The sequence below is a fragment of the Bemisia tabaci genome, chromosome 3 (genome assembly GCF_918797505.1).
Source record: "Bemisia tabaci chromosome 3, PGI_BMITA_v3".
Classification (NCBI taxonomy): domain Eukaryota; kingdom Metazoa; phylum Arthropoda; class Insecta; order Hemiptera; family Aleyrodidae; genus Bemisia; species Bemisia tabaci.
In genome coordinates, this window is record NC_092795.1 from 21,885,500 (window position 1) to 21,907,067 (window position 21,568).

The window sequence follows — 21,568 nt, forward strand, 5'->3', positions numbered from 1 at the left end:
TGCAAAAGAAAGAACTAAATTTACAAGAAATCTTGTTTCAATTATAAAACAAAATCCCATGTAGAAGTTTTAATTAAAATATTAAAATTCGAAACATAAATTTATATTGAAGAAATCACGTGAGGAGAATCGATTCCGGCTCATCCGAACTTAATTTTTCAAGTAACATCTCTAATGCGAAAGTTGGCTGTATGCAAATTTCTTCATGTGTTTTTGTGGTTTTTGTTTGTTTTGTTGGTTAGTTTTTTTTTATCTTCTTCCTCCCCCATGGCCCATGCGTTTCTGTGTTTGTTGAAAATTCATCCTACAGACTTCTCTCTAGAATAAATTCAGATCCTTGTAATGTGCTCTTACCACAGTTTCAGTGGGCACTCCATCCTTCATAGATAGGTTTGTAAAATGAATGCTATATTGTGATTGTTCGGATTGACAAACCCACAGGGATCGCTTGTCAAGGTACCACAGTCTCTGTATTTATAGGAAACATACAATTTCTCCTTTTTTTGTTTATTGATCTAGCTGCTTTAAAGTAGTTCTTTTGCAGGCATCAATGATGGGCTGTATAATGCAGAACACTTTGTGTGCACAAGTGTGTTGATGTGTTATTGTGTTAAGCTATCCGTGACGTTTCCGTAGCTGCACCCTAGAAAGTCTTACTGAAGTGACACTCACGAACTCACTAATTCCATCTTCATAGTAGAATCAACACCAAAATACAAGCTTTTAACAAATAAAGTTGTTGCCATCCTGAAGTAACCATCCGGAAGATCGGGCACAAGTAAACTTCAAATTTCAAAATCATCTTTTTGCTCTGAAAATTACTGCCTGCTTACGCCACTTGCGGTAACACTGTTATGCTTTTAAAGATTTAAACGGTGGTTTTGTAGAAATGTTGCCTCCTGACTAACAGCCGAGTAATTGACTTCTTTTTTTTTGTCTCAGAACTCCAGAAGTTAATTATCCACAAGTATGGCCAGAGAGAAACCAGACTTGAGAATATACTTTGTCATCTCAGATGGAACTACTCCTGACCAGTGCAGCAGTCTCATGAAGCTCACCTATCAGGTATCAATATTTAATTCAGTGATCTAATTTTATGATCATCGTAGATATACAGGGTGCCCAGGATTAAGTACGAATATTGAAGGAATCAATTCTCTGAGTCAGAAAAAGACGTTTCTGTAGTATACTTAACTTTTTTTCCAAAAATGCTCTCCCTGGGGGCCACGGCCCCCAAAGTTGGAGAAAAAAATCGTATTTTTAACACCATGACAATGTTTACTAACCAATTCATACGAAAATTGGTATCTGGAGGTAGTTTATAGTGCTCTTTTCATTCTTGACCTCCGCTGAAGGGAACACGCATTTTAAGGGGGGGGGGGGTTCGGGGTATGGAACTTAGAAGTGGCCAAAATGAATTTTTCTAGCAACAAAAATTGATTTTTGATGGCATCACTGGATTCAACGTTCAGAAATATTGAGAAAATGTACGCATTTTCTTGCTAGGACTCATTGTTGTCGAGATAATAGCGACTGAAAAAAACGCGGGTGGGCACAAAGGGAGTGGGGGATGGTCCCCCAGGGAAAGCGTTTCTGGAAGAAAAGTTACACCACAAAAACATCTTTTTTTGACCCAAGGATTCGACTCCTTCAGTATTCGGACTTAATCCTGGGACATCCTGTACACTTGCTCCATTAAGGCTACATACTTTCTTATTTTTCTTCCTTCCTGGTTCTAACTCTTTTTTCTCCCTCTTCGTTACCCGACCTTAGACCAACATTTTTCCACAGTCGGTCGCTCTCCTACACTGTCGAATTCATTTGAGTCTGTAATGACTTGTTTGTGTGATAAGAAAGAATCCATAAGAAAGAATTCTTCAAAATTTTGACCCTGCGGTTTTTTTAATAACTTCAATTTTGGCTCTCGTTCTCGCAGAATTCAACCCCCAACCTCACCAAGTAGCCATTTGGTCTGCTCTTAGAATTTCACCCTGTCTTCCATGACTTTGATCTCTGGATAATTATTTTTTTCAGGACTGCCAGCAGCGTAGCTTAACAGCAGCTTGGATTTGTGAATCAGAGTGCGACACAACGCAGAATGATAAGAATATTTGCTATGTTCTCGATAAATTTGAAGGATCGTTTTTCAGTAAGCTGAGGGAGAAAAAGAAATCCTCTTTGTGAGTAACCTAATCATTGTAATATATCACTCTGTTATTTTATGAGCTGTATCTATGCACTGAAAATTGAATTTGTTTACATCTACAACTATGCATTTGTTTCAATCCAATTTTTCAAATCAAAGAGAAGATTTCTTCTCCTTTTTTATGGAAGTAGGAGCAAGGAATAAAGCTCATTATGATCTACTGAAGTTTGCATCGGTTATTTTCTTACAGAATCATATGGTGTTCAAAAACTTACAACAATTAAAATTGAGTCTAGGTTAATGAATCAATGTTTTTCAACAGCAAAACTAAGTCAAAGTCAAATATTACTGAAAATACAATCAAATTAATATATGCCAAAAACTCATTACCTTGATGTAATTTATTTCTAATAACAGTAAGTATAAATTGGACGCATTTCTATCTAACATAAATATGTGCAATTTTGAAACTTTTCAGTAGAACCAGGTTTGCAAAAATCATTGGCGTTTCTGTATTAATATTAATAAACTGATTTTCGATTTCTATGGTTTGTTTTGAAGCTGAGACGTTCTTTTAACTATATTGAATGCCAAAACTTCTGAATAATTCATATTAAGCGAGATCTGGATCAAAATGCAAATAAATCTGTTTGCTGAATTAAAAATCCGCGGTAGCGCATTCTGTCAAACGAAACTATGTGCACTCCGCAATCTCCGACTGCCTCCAGCTACTCTCGGCGCGACCGATTCGCTCAGCTTCATTCGGGCGGTGTTGACAGTTCATCTGGTTCATGTGAGCCGTAGACAAGTTTCAACTTAATCCACTTGAGCGTTGCCGGTTCTCATTCGCTGTCTCTGCAGAGCTCTGCTGCTGTCGATCAACTGCACATAGCTCTGTCTGACAGAACGCAGTATCCTGGCTAGTGCATTAAATCAAATGGAACCACACATAGTTCTGTCTGCTTTAATTCGTCATCCCCCATTCCCAGTTTTATGATTTTTCACACGCTGTTCCTTCGGGATGAAATGAGTTTTTTCGAGACATAATCATACCTCTGAGTAGCTTAGGTGATGGAGAATCCAAATCTGTCAAAATCTGGAAATTGAAAGTTTGGCGCTTAGTTCCGTTTGATCGAAATACGTCCAATTTTTAGGCTTTGCCAGAGACTTTATCTTCCAAAATTTTCAAATTGACTCATTGTTATCACTACTTGGAGTATAAGAAGACAGACATTTTGGAACAAATTAAATCGTGTACTTGAGCTGTAAAATTTACACAGTTAATGATATTGAAAGGTGCATTATTATAAAATGAATGCAATTCATTTTGCAGTAAGTTTTGTTTTATCATAGTCGGGATTTTCTTCTTTTGCATTTTATGTTGTATTATTAGGATTTTTTCAAAAACTCAGTTTAGCTTCTTAACTGTAGTTTAATCTATGAATCAATTATAATTTTCTCTATTTTGTCCGCAGGATTGTAGGACCTCTATGCCTGCGGATATGTCTCCTGGAAAGTATTGAAATACCAATTCAAGGTTCCAAACCATTTCCAGTTTTCTCCATGGCAATGCGTGGTTTGCACATCACCTGCAGTCAACTGTCACCACATGATAAAGTGAGTCTGAAGCCACTGAGTTTTTTGTTTTTTCTTGAGGGAAAAATCAAATGGAAGGCTCAAAGTGTATTCAAAAGATTTGCATTCATTATTTTTTTTTGTCTTTCAATGCTTATAGTGTATTTTTCGAAGGAAAATGCATGCAAATCTATCTTTCATTGCCAAGCGCAAGTCAGTGACCTTTTGAAGATTAGTAGCACTGTAGGGGACCGACGAGACACCTTCGTTGAGCCCAGGCAATGGGAGAACTCTATCATGGATCTCAAAATTGAACTAATCAGCAAATTGCAGAGATTTCAAAGGTGTACACTCTAAGTTAAAGATGTTCTGATCTGGTTTTTCTGACGAAACTTTTAAGTCTCAGGTGATGTTTAATTCTGAGATTTTATCTCAGATTGTTAAGCATTTTCTCACAAACAATAGAGGTTAGGCAAAAAAAAAGAGATAAAAACAAACCTTCAAAAAGAAGCCTTTAAAACAAATTGTAAATCGGACAACATACGTTTATGTAATATAATAAGAACATATCGAATATTCACATAATGTCAAATATTTTATATCAAGAAAATTTCTAAACGAGCATGATGTAATACAAATCAAAACTCAAGATCTATCCATGTATGTCAGTCATTCCCAGATCCAAAATGAGAATTTTTTGCGTATGATGTCAGTATTACTGCCGCAAAAGCCAGAAAGCTGGGAATCAAGCTTTTCCTTTGGGGAGAGGGCTAATTTTTAATAATGAATCATTTAAATTTTTTACTTTTAAACCGTTTGAAACTTTTTGAGAGTCGAAAAGAACATTTAGACGTTAGCGTCCAGGGTTTTGATTTAGCTGAATTTGCATTTTTAAATTATTTAAATTATATTTTTAAATGATTTTTGAAGTCAGCAATGTAACAAGCCACTCAGTTGTATAGATTCACATGTAAAAATGGATGATGCAGAGTAAACTGTAAATATGAAAGAACACAAATTCGGCAAAATTGAAACCCTGTATGCTAATATTTAAACGTTCCTTTCGACACTCAGAAAGTTTCAAAGGATTTAAATGTAAGAAATTCAAATGATTCATGAATAAAAATTAGTAATGCTCCCATAAGAAAAGCATTGTCTCTGACAGTTTTGGTTTTCGCGGCAGTAATACTGACATCACAATCCAATGGACAGAGGCGACTCCGAAGGGGAAATCTGTTCAATGACTGACCTGTATGGATGTTGTCAAAACTGAAGATAGATTCTAAAAGCTCACAATTATAAGGAAAAGTTAGTCCTATGGAAATAGAAATAACACAGATTTAATATGTGCAACTGTGAATGTTAGCCAAAACATTTAAAACTTACTGATTTACAAATTAACCCGAAAGGATTGTATCATCCGAAATTGATGGTTGAAATTCTTGCATTTTTTTATTGGTGTTGCTTTTTAAAATTTCAATCTAATTTCATTCATCTAATTGTACTTTCTCTGAATTTTTGTGTTTTCTTTTGTAGAAAAAAATAAAGGAACTAGTCAGATTTATGGGAGGTCAGTATTCAAATCATGTTCACGAGAAGTGCACGCATGTCGTCACCAATTCTGTCCGTTCTCCGAAGTATTATGTGAGTATTTTAGCATAACTTCTGAATACCTGGTTTCAAAGAGATTTGGAGGACTGTGAAGACTTCAGTTTTGATTATTTTGATCTAGGTTGTGCTACTATCAAAGACTTTTTCAATCATTTAAAAAGTTATGGCTTGGGTCCTGTTTTCACTGAGATTCCATCCAGGGTTGCCAAATCCTCTGCCACCTTAATTGAAAATTGTTCTACCAACCTGCTCACTTGATCTTAAGACATTCTTGAATATGGATTGTTTGATCATCAGGGGCATATCACTACCGCTGATATCTCTTGTACCTATGATTACAAATTATTAAAGCCACAAAATTTTTAAATTATAGCTTTTGTTTCCTCATCAAAACATCTCGTAGAAAACGGTTTGCACAACGAAAATTGCTGGAATTAACTACTAACAAAGATTTTTAATGTTTCTTAATGCATAGATTCAAACCTCTTGCTTTAAAAAAAAAAAAAAAAAAAAAAAACAATCTGCTTGAATTAAATCGCACACAAAACCTTACCATAGCAGTCTTTGCAACATAAAAATATGACTGCCCCAATATTGGCGTTTTGTCTCAGCTGTAGCACATCGTTCACAATTTGAACAACAAAGGGTGAGGAAGGAGCTCTGCTCATTTTCTCATTGAGAAGCCTGCCAAAACTGTTGCTGTGCGCGATTTGATTCTAGTAGACTCTAGTTTATCATGCGAGTGGGAAATTCAAATTTTTTGCAACTAATGCTACATATTATATAGAAACTTCAATACCTTTCTTTGTTGGTAGTTTATTTCAGTAATTTCCGTCATTTGTACCGTTTTATTTTTGATATTTAGACGATAAAACAGATATCAGAACAGAATGCTTAAATTTTTATCTTGTTCTCTGGTCGATTAGGAATTCTCTAACATGAAGTTAAAGGCCAGTTGATGATCAAAACTTTAGATTATACCAACTGCAGCAAAAGGAATCCCTGTCACTCTTGCTGTCATAATGAAAAAATTACTTCAACAGAACTTCTTAAAATTTTGCACTCATCTTATTTCAAATACTTTCAGAAAGCCATTGAAATGAAAGTAGCAGTGATGACTGAAGAATGGATCTATGCTGTTTGGAAAGCAAGTCTGACGGAAAATGTATTGGCAACAGATGAGCAATTTCTGAAGTATAAATGCCCCATTTTCCATGGGCTTGAAATTACCCTAACTAATCTAACCCGCACAGAAAAAGAAAGGCTTGGCAAAATCATCTGTCAGAATGGTAATTTATGATTCCTCTTTTGCTAGCTTAGTTCATTTGTTCTTTCATTCTTCATAACTGGGTTAAGAGCTCTTTTATTCATGAAGTTACATTTTTTTATCTCCTTCAATGCCTGGTTCAATCGTGGGCGAACGAATCCATTATCAATGTTGCCATAGTTCTACGATCAGTGCGCCATAAAAACTTCTGTGTCCATCCCTATAACTTACGATTTATCATCATGTTGCTATACAGTATAATCTCAATTCATCATATATGACAGAATTAAAAATCAATTTGTAATTGTGAAGTCTGTTAATTCGAATTAACTTAAAGCCTTTGAAGGGCCAGAAGATTGATCTGTTAAATTGTGATCCAATAAATTGAGGTCTTACTATACTAGCGTGGTACCAATCAAGAAATTTGACTGCCTGTAAGTACACCTAAAACCCATTTAAAACTTTGTAAAATAAATAAGATCTGTGTTCTTAAACGTCTGATATAAAATAGCACGGTTATTAAATTTCTGAATACCACACTTGCCTGGAGACTGGCAGCGACTAGTCTCAACATGCCACAGAAATGGGCAAAGAAAGTGGCCTTTTGACACTGGTTGAAAACTGTCCAAGGACGTATACAATATGACAATTGAAGTAACTTCATTACTGCTCTAACGTTCAATGTGTTTTAACTCATAAGGTAATGCTAGCAGCACGCAACTCAACTACAGCTTGCATTGCTGCAATCTCTGCAGACCGCCCTAGCCAAGTGGCCAGCTAAGAAAACTGTCATCGTCAATGTATCAAAACTTTTTATGAACTTCGTGTTTTTTACAGCTGTCAAAATTCGTCCATAAACCCTTTTTTTTCCAGGTGGCCGTTACAATAAGCAATTGGCAGAAGGAACAACAACTTTGCTGGTCGTCGGGAAGCCGGAGGGTGAAAAGTTTAAACATGCTCTAGTATGGGGATTGCCATGTGTTACGCCCGACTGGATTAATGAGTGCATCAAGAAAGATTTTGCTGTTGAAACGAAAAACTTTTTGATTGCCCCGAATGTCAAGTCATCCACTCAGTTACCTGACCAAAATACCAGTGAGTTTTTATAGATCTTTTATCCTTTAATCTTCTGTGCACCAACAGCTGGTTAGAATTTCATCACTACAATCTTTGCTCTCTCATCATGCTGTCAAGTAAATTATAGGAGTTATATCCTTTAATTCCGATGTCCTGCTTGCGCAAGAGCTGAAGCCAAACTGACCTCATTTCAGTTTACTGTGTGACTGTTGCAACACTGTATTAAACCCAGCTAAAAAGAAAATTTTAAAAACAAACTTTAGTTCTCTCGTGAAATTGTGGTTTGTTTCCTATATTTTGTTTGAGTAGCATTGATTCTGATTACAGTAAGACCTCGAATTATCGGATCGCGATTTAACAGATCGATCTTCCAGTCCCTCTGGTCCTGTGATAAATCGAGGTCCTACTGTAACTAGTCAGTTTTTTTTTTGGAGGTACCTAAATTTGAATTGCCCAACTTTACAGTGAACCAAAACTGCCAATCACTTGATTATGAGTAAATCACAGAAATTTTAAATATTTATTCCATGTTATACATGAAGTTTTGATAAAAGAAAATTGGACGAATCTCTGGCATTGGCATGGAATTAAGCACTTTACCATGAAATTTCACATAATTTTGCTGTACAAAATGAACTTAGGAAATGCCAGATCACAAGAAAGTTTGTTATTCTAAAGTTTTAATTTTGTGAGGCATCTAGTCATAGCTGGTAAGAATGTTTTATTTTGCTCCATTAATCCTCTGTATATTTTATTCTATCAGATTTTTTGCCGGAATCAGATCCCTCAATTACTGGCATTGGGTATACTGAAAACCAATGTACTATTCAAGTTGTTAATGAGACAGCTTCTTTATCTCGGAATTCCGATTATCGCACCTCACAACCTCCTGCAGAGAGCCCCAGGACACCAATCAAGACTCCAGAGAAGTCAAGTGCTGGCACTCCTGTGAAAACTCCAATGAAAACACCTGTTAAAAACCCCTATAACTACAAAGCAATCTTCTCTGAATTGAACCTACACGATGCCAAAAGATCATCTGGGTTTCTTGATGGTTGTAAGGTGAGTGTTTCCCTCTTTAAGCTTGGAAGAAACCATCGTTCATTTTGAAGTTATTCCTATGAATTCAATGGAGAATTTGCACACAAAAATTGTATTACCTCATCTGAGAGTGCATAATGAGCTGAGTTCACAGTATTTTTCATAATTTTTTTCTGTTATGGGAAATTGGAGAAAAACAGATTTAAAAGTGAGAAAATGTGCCGCCTTATGACGTCGTCTGGCGGCATTTTCCATTTAAACACGTGTATTTTAGCAGATTAGGTTATTTTGTCATATTTCCTACAGTAATCGTTCAATTTAGAAACCTAGGATATTCCCATACTCGGTTTGTGTGGTAGTATTAATTTAAAGATGAAATTCAAAAAATTTAAGACACCTGCAAATTCTCTATTATCTCATTTGAATGAAGTGTTTGTAAGATTGAATACAGTTTTGACTTTTAAGTGAACAATTTAACACTGAGAGGTATGTATGGATTCTAGAATTAGAACAAACATGTATGTATTAAGATTATAGCGTTTTATTTCTACTCAGTTTTCCAGAAAAAATTAACTTTTTTTCTCTTTTTTTGTGACCTTTTTACTGAACATTTCAAGTATGAAAAAAATAACACTTATTTTTGTGTAATATAGAGGATCAGTTGGATTGCATTTTGCAAAAAGGAACCACTAGCATTGCAATGTTGCTAAGATTGTGCAACTTCCTTTGTCTTGGAGGAAAAACCCGATTATCCATTAATAGTTTCTACCTTACTCGCTAAAAACTGTAAATTTAAGACAAAAATTACCATCTAAATTTCATAGTTTTTCACGATTTCCGCAATTCTATTGCAAAAGATGAAGTTGCTCAATCTTAGCATCATTGCAATGCTAGTGGTTCCTTTTTGCAAAATGCAATCCAGTTATCCCTTAAAAATAAAAAGTAAAATCCTACAAACAATCTTCAGCATTAAAGACCCAGAAATATATTTTTCTAGTCTTGCCACTGTTTTTCAGAGTTTACTTTTGATTTTTCTCTAGGTATTCCTGAGTGGCTTTAGTCCTAGTGAAGAAGACTTGTTACGAAAAATTCTCAACGCTGGAGACGCGGTCCGGTATTCAGAACTGTCGGATTTGGTCACTCATGTTGTTGTTGGGGCATCACTTCCACATCTTACCAATACTCTGGCCAATCTGCGGACTAAGCCGTATGTTGTAACTTTGGATTGGATCAAAATGAGTATCCAGCAACAGCATCCAGCTAACGAAGAGAACTACCTCTTTTCCAAAATAAGCCAACCTCTTGAGGCTGCCTCTCCTCTGGCTCAAAGGGTTTGTGCCAATTTTTATTTTGTCTTATATCTTTGAGGGACGATATACGAGCAATGTCTACTCAGGAGTGATAAGCCCCCAGGGAGAAGTTGTCAAAAGTTTCTTTTCTATCTTATTTTTGGTGGTTATGGAAGGATGTGCGATGGGATTTGCGATTTAAGTACTTATTTTATCTAGAATTTTGCCAGAAACTCGATGGTGCCAACGGTTTTCTCTGAAACAAACTCCCAAGCTCAAAAAAGCTCTCCACTTTGAGGCCGTAATGGAGAGGATCCTCTTGTCAGGATGTCTACAAGTCCAGAATTTCCGGAAAGTCCAGAAAAAGTACTGATTTTTTAAGGGCAGTCTGGGAGTACTGTAAAAGTGCGGAAATTCCGCAAGAAGGAACGGAATTTTTTGTCACTTTTGACTTAATTTGAGCTAGAAACTCAAATTTTTGAAATTTTTCGAATTTTGTCAATGGGAGGTACTGAAAAAGTACTGAATTTTCCTATTGAAGAGGTACTGAATTTCTTGGGAATTTACTGAAAAAGTGCTGTAAAAGTACTGATTTTTGGCTAGCCTGTTTTAGTAGACACCCTGCCTTGTTTCGTTTAGAGTCCACCTCTATGTCTAGTCAAACTCTTAATGCACCAGTAGGAAGCAAACACATTAGCAGGGTTGCTGTGGTTCCAACCTTGGAGTCGCCAAATATTGCAGCAACTCTGCCAATGGGTTTGTTTTCTACCTATGCATGGAGAGTTTGACTAGATTTAGAGTTGGAATCTCAGTGTAGCACAGGGGATCTGCTCCATTACAGCTTGAACTTTGAGAGTTTTTTTTGAGCTTAGAAGTTTGCTTTACTGGAAGTCACTAAACCAGCATGGCAGGCAATGTGTTAAGTGATAAGAGGGATCTAGGAAAAGCGTATCATAATTTTTTCTGAAGAAGAAAGATCTACATGACAACGACGGGAGGAAAATAAAATTTCAAATGTCATTATGAGGTAATCTATTCATAGAGCAGGTTGCAGGTTACAATAACGCTGTTTTTGTATTTGTCAATCAATTTTTATGTGATCTGTTTTTTTTTGACATCCATCCACCCTCCATTACGCTTGCATCCTCTTGCAGTTATTCCTGTTTCTCAATAGTTTGGTCTAATATTGAACTTTGAACTTGAAAAGCCTAAAATCTTCTGTCATTTTTTTTTTCAAAAATCTTCAAGCATGCCTAATACAAAAAAGTAAAATGAAGATGTTGAAATTCTTCAACAGTAATTTAAGTTTATTGGTCACTGGAGCGAATAAAATTTGCTGATAAATTTGGAGCAAGTTTAAAATTTTTAAGACTTCATCTAAGACATCAAGCCATGAAAAAATTGTCAAAAACCCGTACTATGATGGAAAATAAAAACACTGTCAGCTGGTATTAGAATTTTTGTACGAATTCAAAACAATTTTCCGTATTGCAGGGCCTAGAAATGCTTCAACCAGAGTTCCGAAAACCACCAGAACCCCAACGGAGCATTGAAGGGTCTCCGATGTCAAAGCGAATCCTGCGCGAATATTCAAACAGTTCTGCCAAGCCGAGAGAACCAGACACACCAGAGAAAGAGAACCCCATCCACCAGCCAGAACCAATTAATGTTCCAGACACGCAAGAAAGTGAAGAAGGAACAATCACCGATCTTTTCAGAGGACTCAACTTCTTATGTCATAACTTGGACAGTGCAATTGAAGCTGAAGTGATGGAGGATGTCATCCGTGCGGGTGGAAAAATCGTCCCTCCCAGGTTTGCGGGAGTGCTTGACTATACAGTCACCTCCGTCCTTACAACAGAGCTCCAGACCACAACGTGCGAAGTAGTAACTCACTTATGGATTGTAAGTTTTGGTTTTCATTTGAGATACATAACAGGGTCTATAGTGCTGGAGAAGTGGGGAGAATGTAGGCAAAAATTTTACCCAGCAAATGCCAGAGTTAAAAGTAAGACAGCAGAGTCTATTGTGTCAAATTTTTGAAGATTCCCCTCTTACTCACTTTTTTATCTGATGAAAGCTTTTCACAACTTTTGGCCCAAAAATTTCAGCCAGTTTTAATGTACGCATCTTAAAAATTATTTGATCCAAAGAGTATGAAAATGTTTGTACGCCGAAGTACTGTTGGCTGCCCCCGTCAGATTATTAGTTACGCTATACGCAATTGGGGTTGTAGGAATCCCATTACATAATCAATATTGAATAACATTTGAAATTCGTTCACTGGCTCCTACTTATTTATTTTATTGCTGTTTCCAGAAAGACTGCCTAGATAAATGCAAAATTCTAGACATAGAATTCTATCATCAGCCGCAGATTGTGAAAACCCATGCCAAACCTCTCACTGGCTGTGTCCTAACATCAAGCAATTATGTTGGTCAAGTTCGCAATTTTATTCGTGAGCTGGGGGAAGGTCTAGGAGCCAAAGTGCAAGAAGTATTTGCCAAGAAGAATAAAGGAGATGCAGCCGCGTCGACTCATTTAATTTGTCCGACATCAGAAGGAAACAAGTTTAAGGCCTCTGTCAAATGGAAACTTCCAGCAGTGACGATAGACTGGATCATGAGCTGTGCAAATTCGGGGAAAATGTTGCCTGTAGATCCATACTTAGTCAGAGTACACGATGACTCCATGAATAAAAGCAAAGGTATGTTTTATTTTCTTTTTTACATTTTGTGAGTTGTGTCTTGACTAAAACAAAACATTCTTACACAGTTAGAAGGGCTGTGTGAATTGTGAATTTTAAAAACCAAGCAAGTATTTTAATTAATAACAATTACAAACAGGAATACAAATTATTTAAAATTGGTCCGTTATCGACCATATTGGTCCTTCATTGAGTGAGTAGGGAGGGCTCTTAACATTGCAACTTTAACGTACTTAAAATAGGAATGCTCCATATCTTTAATAGCTCTATAATAAGTCGTTCTTTATTGCATACAATTATTTTTGCAGAATAATCCATTTCACTAAATTACTCTAAATTCCATTGCCTTTTAATGAAATAGCGCAGGAACTAAACGGAAAAAGCAGAAATAATTTATATTTTCCTCTTTTCCTGAAATGAGAACAAGCTCTGAAAAAAATTGCGTTAGAGTGCCCTTGTCGTTTTTGAAAAATACTATGCGCACCAGTTTTTTTTTATTTTCCTCCAAAATATGTGTGGGCTATGGATCAAGCATTTGTGTAATTGAAGGCTCTTGTCATTTCAGGAACATCAAAAAAAGAAGCTTCACCCTCTAAAGGACCAGCCACTGCATCCAGCACTGAAAGACAATCAGCACAGTCTAACTATAGGAAGGAAAACCTTGCTGACAAGGTCTCCTCCTTAGCTGACAGTTTTCGTCAACAAAATACTAATGACAGTCTCAATGAGTCAAATAGAATTCGAAGCCGTTTAGTCGCTGGTTGTGACAATCAAAACTCCATGCAAAGTCTAGGTATGTCAACGCGCCAGCTTAACATTGTCTGAAGTGAAATGTTTCCTGTTACACCTTGCCCATAGCACCTCTTTAGCTGCGACCGAGTGAATGATTTTAAAGAAGTGGGGGGGAGGGCCTACAGTCCAGGCACTGCACTGCAAGATTATCCCTTTCATTAATTTAATAACTCTGTCTTGAATTGGCTGTTTGTATCTGTCCCATTCAAACACTTCTCTAAAAAAATATATCTAAAGTAATGAGTGTAACAATTTCATTGTTTTGCTTCATGGTGTATGTTTCCCTTTGCTGGGACCTTTTTTCTGCAGCAGGGTGAAGAATGTGGGGAAGTTGGGTGCACAATCAGGATTCCATGCTCCTTTATATTGTTCTCTTTAACTTGCTCTATCTGCTCTGTGTAAATTTTATTATTATGGCAGGTGCGAATTAATATAAACCTGTAATTTCAGTTATAGGTAAATTACATGTTGTGTTCCCTGGCACCAAATTTCTTTGTCAGATTTAAAATGCAATACATATTTATCAAAATATTAAAAATGTCCTGCATGAAGGTCAGCTATTTCAATCTTGCAAGAGTCCATTATTATCTACCAATTTGTTTTTAATGGAGAAAAGTTAGGTTTTTCATCGGGGGCAAACTGAGCAGTATAATCACCGACAACTATTTTTCAAGTTGGGTGGTTTTCTTCAAATGGTATAGTATAAGCGATTGCTATTAAGTATAATTAAGTCAAAGCTAACATGAATAAAAGATTTTACCTCCTAAAGTAGTTCGGGTTTTTTTGCACTTGCCATTGTTAGGTTATGGAGTAGAAAATAATTCGTTAACACGGATTGAACTTATAGGTGATGTGATTAAAATTACATCTCTTATCGCCACAACAACATTACATGAATCAAAGTTGGCCCATCGCTCACTAGAGTGCAGCATTTTCAGGGCACAGTCATCAGCCAATCTGTTAAAGTAAAAAGTAAGTCATGATAAAATTTAGCTGTCTTATTTCATTTTCTGTACCATTTTTTCAGCCAATATGAACTCCCTAGATTTTGATCCACCAGCAAATTCAACACTCAATCAAGCCCATAAAAGAAAAAGTGACTCACCTTTAGAAAATTCTGGGGCTGAAAGTTCTCGACACAGTGGAAGATTGGCTACCCAGGACATAAGTAAAAGATGGAAGAAATTTGATGAATTCAACCATGACAAAACCCTGGAGCCAAATCAACCCAGGCCTGCCAAAAGACTCGGTGCTGTGAGTATCCAAGTTGAGTATTCAATCAACTTCCTCTTCTGCTCTTTCCAGTTCTGTTTTGTAATTGATATTCATTATTCATTAATATTTCAGTGTATAAAACTAGAGGTACCATCATATTAACACGAGTATAAATTCAGTATTTTCTCGTATGGGACATAAATTTAGTCGTATAAAATTGTTATATGGAGGTTTTACTGTATTATGTGTGTGGATAAGTAGAATCCTCTTTTTCAATTTTTCTAATTGTTATGAAGTTATTTGAACAAAACTGACATCAGGGAACTGTGATTCGTCCATTCCTTCTCTGTGAGGATGGTCAGGAGGCATTAAGGCAGTTCGATATCATTCTTGTATGCAAAATCTTCAAGGGATTAACCTTAAGGTAAACATGTCATTTTTTTTCTTCAACCTCTCTATTGATATACGTCAAAATTCTTCTTTTAAACTTTCCGGCACAAAAGATGAGACCCTTCCTCCAAGGTTAAATCACATCTGGAACGTATGAAATTTATTAAACTATTTCATTATCACACTACAAGGATATTTCTCACTTATTCTTTAGACAATCTCGGAGCAGCCAACTCAGAATTATGATGAAGCCCATTCTTCAAAGGCACCCAGTCCAGAAAGTCAATGCTCAGATGATTCCTATGTCCAGAAAGTTGTGAACAATGCCCTTCAAAATATTGACAGCAAGCTTCAGCAAGTATCTGCTGCGGGCAGTTTCGAAAGAATTAAGCTAAAAAAAGGTAAATTCAGTTTGTATTCTACTTATTTTTCTGTAGCTGATACTCAAGTTTAAAGAATTTCTTAAGTGCCCCATCAAGATGTCTGAAGGCCTGGAAACTACGCAACACAAAGGGAGAACAGTTCTCCTTGAAAGTGTTGTGAAAAAGGACAAAAAAGAGAATTGTCATGCTCAAAACCAGTTTTTCCCTCTTGTTCAACGTTTCTTTGTCTTGCAATTTTCCACAACTAGCAGTAATTTTTGGATTTTATAATTTTGAAAAGTAAAATTGTTGATTGATCTAAACTAAGCCCCTCCTTGATCAATAAACAGTTTACATATTCTTCTCAATATTTTAATGAGCAGGAATCTTTTCTATTTGTTTCTCATCAACCCTTTTTTTAGTTATTGGTTAGTCTTTTATATTAGTTTTTTAATTCGTCACTAATCATGAAACAACCTCAAAAGGTTATGGTCCTAACCATTACAAGCTAATCCATTTTTGATGAGTCCCCATCTTATTTTTAATGAGTCTGCTTGGTCTTTCACTAAAAACTGAAATTTTTGTCCGAGCCTCTTATTTCGTTGTAACCATTTATGAGAATCAGCAAAACCTAGAAAATAAAAGAGGAACTGTAATTGAAGAGTTTGCTCATAGAAGGGCATATTGTAAAATTGGTTTTTATTTTGAAAATCAATTACTCAACATCGCCACATCTTTGGAAACACATTGTCATGTTTTTATGTTGATCCAAGGCTCCTATGCAGGATTAAAGGCTAAAATATCCAAAGCCACTTTCTCAAAACTTCAAATGAGTTTCCCTCAAAATAAATATTTTTCAAGGCCACCTTTCTATGGGCAAAATCTTCAGCTGAAGACTTATCCATCCCTTGTAAATCATGTCAACTATAAAAAAGTCCTTCATTTGCACTTTTTCTGCAATTTTTAAGCTTAACGACTTCACTTGGATGGGAGAGGCAGAGTTAATTTTTTACATTTGTGTTTTAATTTTCAGAAATTGACCCAAATTCATCCCAATTTCTTCTTTTAATGGTTCGAGTACCATTTTCAACAGGGCCTCTAAGCTAAGACCTACCTACCGAGCTACTGTTCTTTCTCTTTCTTTTCTTTTTTTTTTAAAATATATGACTAAGCATATCTAATTTCCCTGTCTTAATTTCAGTTGTTGTCCGTAAGCTGCCAGTTGATAGCCAGCTCTCTGACCAGCCTGATGTAGGTTGGACTGATCCAGTTGAGGCTGAACAAAGACAACAAGACTTACTATTGGAAAAAGGGAAAATTAGCTCACAGGCAATAAAGAAGAAATTCATTTTAACAAGCATTCCTGTGAGTAGTCAAATTTCTATTTAAAACATTGGTCACTTTTTTTAATCCAACAAGCTCGTTTCAGCTTGAGAGCAAAACACCATTAAGCAAATTAGAAGAGACATTAAAAATAATCTGTGGTTAAAAACAGTAACAGGTGAAGAGACATTAGTCCATAGGGTATTTCTGAAGAGTACAATTTTTATAAAGTTGGGTTAAAAACATGGTTTTTGAATTTCTTACAGAAAATTGTCTTGCATCCTTAAAAATAAATTGCAAATGGTTTAGTGCATTTTTTGTCCCATTGAATTGTGTAAAATTTATTTCCTATTGGACAATTTTGAGCCCTCAATCATTCCAGATCAAAACTTTATTTAGTTTTTTTTACAAACTACCTATATTTTTAACTGCAAATTTCAAACTTTTGAAACCCTTGTTTAAGACAACATCGATGACTATGCCCAAGTTTTTAGAAAACATTCTTCTGTGTAGAGGTGTAACTCCTTGATTTAGAGTTTCTGAATACCAAGGCCCCTTTTCCTATAGTTACACTGCAGTAAATATCGAAAAACAGTCAAATCATTAGGCGAATTACTATTAAAGTTGAAACTGGGAATCAAGAATAACTTTTAAAAATTATGTAAATAAGATTTTGAAAAATAAAATATAGGTTTTTTCCATTTTTACTTTAATTGCATTAGAATTTTAGCCAAGGTTTTTTTAAGAATAAGAAAGAAAAAAAAAGGATTGAATAAATGGTTAAATTGAAGCTCTCAGTGTAAGGTGCATTGTTCTCAATTTCTCTCAATAATTGGTCTTCACATTAACACCAATGAGTCCATCGTGTAAGCCTGAAATTACTCTAATTTCTTATGTTTCATTGTAAAATTTAGTGAGAAAGTTTCATTTTTCTTTGGTTTTTTGTAGCCCGATGAAAAGGACGAACTTCAAATTATCATCACAGAATTGGGTGGAACAGTTTTAATTGATCCTCTATTCTCAGCAGAAGCAACACATTTGATCATGCAGACACCAATCAGAAGCGAGAAACTATTGTGTAGCATGGCCCGGGGCTTGTGGATTCTTCATCCGCGATATATTCAAGCCTCCAAAGAAACAGGCTTTTTTCTTCAGGTAATTTGATGGTTTTTGATTTAATTCTATCCGTGGATGCCCTATAGTAATCATTGATGCAGGTATTTTTTTCACACTCAGTTGGGCTGAAAAATTAGTACAAGTCAATAGAATTTTACCCAGAAGAGGCAGAAAAAATGAAAGAATCTCAAGAAAACGGAAACTGTTAGGGAAAATAGGAAACATATGGATATATTAGGATAAACGAAGACCAAGGGAAAAGGGAAGTGTCAGGAAAAATCAAGGAATGTCATGTTGAATAGAGGAAACAGGAAAATGTGTTAAACCGTGGTAACATGGAAGTGTCAGGGAGAGAGGGGAGAAATATCTGAGAAAACAGGAAAGTGTCCTGAATTTTCATCAGAAACACTAAAATTCTTCTAAAAATACGTACTGTCTAAATATTTCTCCCTCTCTAAATCATTTTCATTATCGTCCGAACGAAGATCATAGAAAATCATAATTTAGATGAGGGTAAGTGAAAACTTTAAGATTCATTTTAAAATCATTTTCTCCCTCTTTTATCGTAAGTCATGTAGATTATTGAAAAAGTTGGGGTTTTTCTCCTCAATGTTGCTCCCACCATCTGTAAATCTGTAATAGCACGTACAAAGTTTCTTGAAATCCTCCCCCCTCCCCTCAAATGGTGAATCACATATAACCTAATCACAATCATAGAACAATAGCTACCAGAAAGGCAGCAGTCGGCTATCTTTGCTCCGATTCTCGAAACCCCCGCAACCCCCGCTCAGCCTACCTTGCGAGGAAAAACCTCTCTGCGGTTTCAAATTTCATGGGGAAAAAGAGGGAAGTCCACTTCGAAAAAGTGACTTCGCGCAATCTTACAGGAGGATCTGCCAGTTACCTTTCTGGTAGCTGTTATTCTATGTCATAAGTGTGCCAAAATACTGAAGCACAGAGCTCTGCATTGACGTAGTAGCTTTGGCCACTTAGTCAAACATGTTGATTTTTTTGTGGCTTTTTTGTCATCTAAAATTTTTTTGTACTTCATTTTTCTCATCAGGAAGAAGATTTTGAATGGGGGAATCCAAAAAGCGCAAAGAATATCCCACCACTGACCGCCATGTCATCAGCCAGTGCCCTTGCAATGGCTGCCGTCCGATGGCGCAAGAAAATCAGCACGACAGGACAGTTTGCTTTTTCGGGTATGCGAGCCCTCCTGTATGTCTCGAAACAGAAAGTAGAGCCTGTGACCCGACTTGTCCAAAATGGTGGTGGCGAGATTCTCACCGAGAAGTAAGCAATATTTTTTCAATTTATGGTTTTTTTTTCAATTCCTCATGATATGCAGTAGGACCTTTTTTTGCTCTTTTGACATCTCTCTTCTGCAATCGACCAGTGACATAGAGATTAACATTTCTCTTCTATCAGTTGCTTGGCAATAAGCAATCCCCCCTTCCCACCAATTTTTTCAACACAGTCTAACTAAAAATCCATTTTTCCTCTAAATGTGTCATGACTTTTCAAATTTTGAATGTTATACGTATGATGCTGGACTAAGTCCCTCCATCCTCCTCGTAACGCAGTTCTAGATCCCAATGCCAGGGCTTCTTTAGGTTGAAAAGTCTGTAGAAAGTCAGGTGTTTACATTACAGGTCTAGAAATCAGGAGAAAGTTCAGAAAATTATTTTAAAAACCTTGGATGTAAGTTACTCAATTGAATAGATTGCTCCAAGAAGCATGGAAGACTAGCGCTTGTAAGCAAAATTCGAGAAAATCAATCATAAATAAAATTACTATCATGATAAGATGTCGAAAATAATGTTATTTTTAAGAGGCAGTTTGGAAGTACCGAAAAAGTCCGGAAATTCCGCAAGGAGGTCCACAATTTTTTTGCTTCATGCCATGCGTGTTTCTTAAAATAGCCTGAAAAGTACACTATCCTATGTGCACTGATTCTCAGTGCGGTACAAAGTTAATCTTTAAGCCACCCATGAGCTTCGTATATCACGGCTTTGTCATTTTTTTGCGATTTGTGCGAGAATTTCGTCCTATAAAGGCACAGAAAAAGGACTGTGAAGGTACTGATTTTTTCCAGCCAGTTTAAGTAGACACCCTACCCTGCCCTTTTTTTAGTAGGATTTATGGGGGCATTATGCAAATTATGTCATCCCAATGAAATTTGAACATTAAATGCTCAGGAATTGCATTTTTTCATACATTTCATCCACCACCAATGCACAGTTGATCCAAATAAGATTTTTTTCTATTTTTTGGTATGTTTTGCATTAGTACGTAATATCCAATTTCTTATGGGAAATATTTGAGTTCCATGACCTTGAGCCTATTGATGTAGATCCTTGCAAGAGTTACCCCAAACGGTAACCATCATTATACGTAAATATGGTTGACGACTCAGGATAAAGTCCAGAACTTTCTCTTCAAGATTCTGTAGACATGCTAATTCTCCCCCCCCCCCCCCCCATCGATATGTCTGGCAGTGTACATATGATCCTTATATAGTGTTAAAAGTTCCTTTGTATTTATCTACGTTTCAAACAATTCTCTTGTTTTTGCAGTAGTATGAAATCCAACATTTTAACATAATTGCTTATGTGGCCTCTCTTTAACCTCTCTTTCAGGGAATTAGACCAAGTCACCCATTGTTTCATTGAGAACCCTAGTTCAATGCAATTGAATTGGGCCAAGTATGCTGAATACCACATCTACTGCCTGAACGTGCTTTTCCTGAGTGACTTTCTCACTGCCGAACCGACGCTTAGTCCTGAGGACAAACTCATTCAAGAATATGTGCCTTACTACAATTCTTATCTCTCTAGTACTAGATAATAGACTTGATTCAAACTGTGATTTTTATTTTTTATCCTAAATTTAAAGTTGGAATGTTAAAAATGTGTATTCTTTCATATTTTTTATGAGTCTATTCTCCTACCATGGGAAAGAAAGTCACCCCTTTTTCATACTTGACTCCAGTAGATGAAGTTGCAATAGGATAAAATGATCTCATGAATGCAAGATTGGAGTGGCTTGCAAAACTTTGTTTGCAATTATGACAGTTTAGTCACGATCAATGAAGCAAACTCTAAAATTAAACCGTATTTACAAAGTGGATCAATGATGAGAACTAGAGAACAGATAATCTGGAAAAAGACATTTTTAATAACTATGAGAAAACCTACCATTTTCACCGTGTACCTAATTGTTTTTTTTTTTTCTTGTATTTGGAGCGAGGAGATAGTGACAATCAAGCAAAAATCAATTCCAGTGAATCTATTTTATTTTTTACAAATATATCTGCGAGATTAATAATTGAAGATCGTTCAATTTTAAACTCTCGTCAGGAATATCAATCTAGATTTTAAATCCATAAAAATTGTTTTGATTCTTTTAATTATCTATGATAAATTATGAATGCCTTGCTATTACTAGTTCAAAATTACCAACCCAGGGCATAGTACTTTCCATTTGGTAAGCCAAGAGACCTTTAAAAATGTATGTACTACATGATTACAATTGTTTATAATTTAACATTTAGTATGTATTTTTAAATGGCGGTAATATCTTTACATGTATGTATGTATATTTTACGTTTTGGGAACAAACAAGTGTAAGGATGCAAAGATAATCCGATTTTAC

General features: G+C 35.9%; 1 protein-coding gene across 2 annotated transcripts; it reads left to right on the plus strand.

Moving 5' to 3' along the window:
- Positions 1–233: 233 nt before the first annotated feature.
- On the plus strand, positions 234–21,256 carry mus101 (mutagen-sensitive 101). 2 transcript variants are annotated; one of them, XM_019040685.2, is made up of 18 exons: positions 234–390; positions 943–1,065; positions 2,035–2,180; positions 3,622–3,763; positions 5,258–5,365; positions 6,420–6,621; positions 7,473–7,694; positions 8,440–8,738; positions 9,758–10,048; positions 11,501–11,911; positions 12,326–12,713; positions 13,279–13,506; positions 14,533–14,759; positions 15,325–15,511; positions 16,674–16,837; positions 17,744–17,950; positions 18,975–19,207; positions 20,554–21,256. In XM_019040685.2, exons 2-18 carry the CDS (start codon positions 970–972, stop codon positions 20,759–20,761), a joined length of 3,759 nt encoding a protein of 1,252 aa, XP_018896230.2. In that variant the 5' UTR covers positions 234–390; positions 943–969; the 3' UTR covers positions 20,762–21,256. The 2 variants fall into 2 exon arrangements, with proteins under 2 accessions (XP_018896230.2, XP_018896229.2); XM_019040684.2 differs by having other exon boundaries at positions 236–456.
- Positions 21,257–21,568: the final 312 nt, after the last annotated feature.

What these genes read in the sequence shown, in the direction of transcription:
- mus101 (XM_019040685.2), top strand. Translation starts at nt 970, where the DNA reads ATGGCCAGAGAGAAACCAGACTTGAGAATATACTTTGTCATCTCAGAT. An exon ending in TCCGTTCTCCGAAGTATTAT is followed by an intron (nt 5,366 to 6,419) that starts GTGAGTATTTTA and finishes AAATACTTTCAG; the next exon opens with AAAGCCATTGAAATGAAAGT. An exon ending in CAAAATCATCTGTCAGAATG is followed by an intron (nt 6,622 to 7,472) that starts GTAATTTATGAT and finishes TTTTTTTTCCAG; the next exon opens with GTGGCCGTTACAATAAGCAA.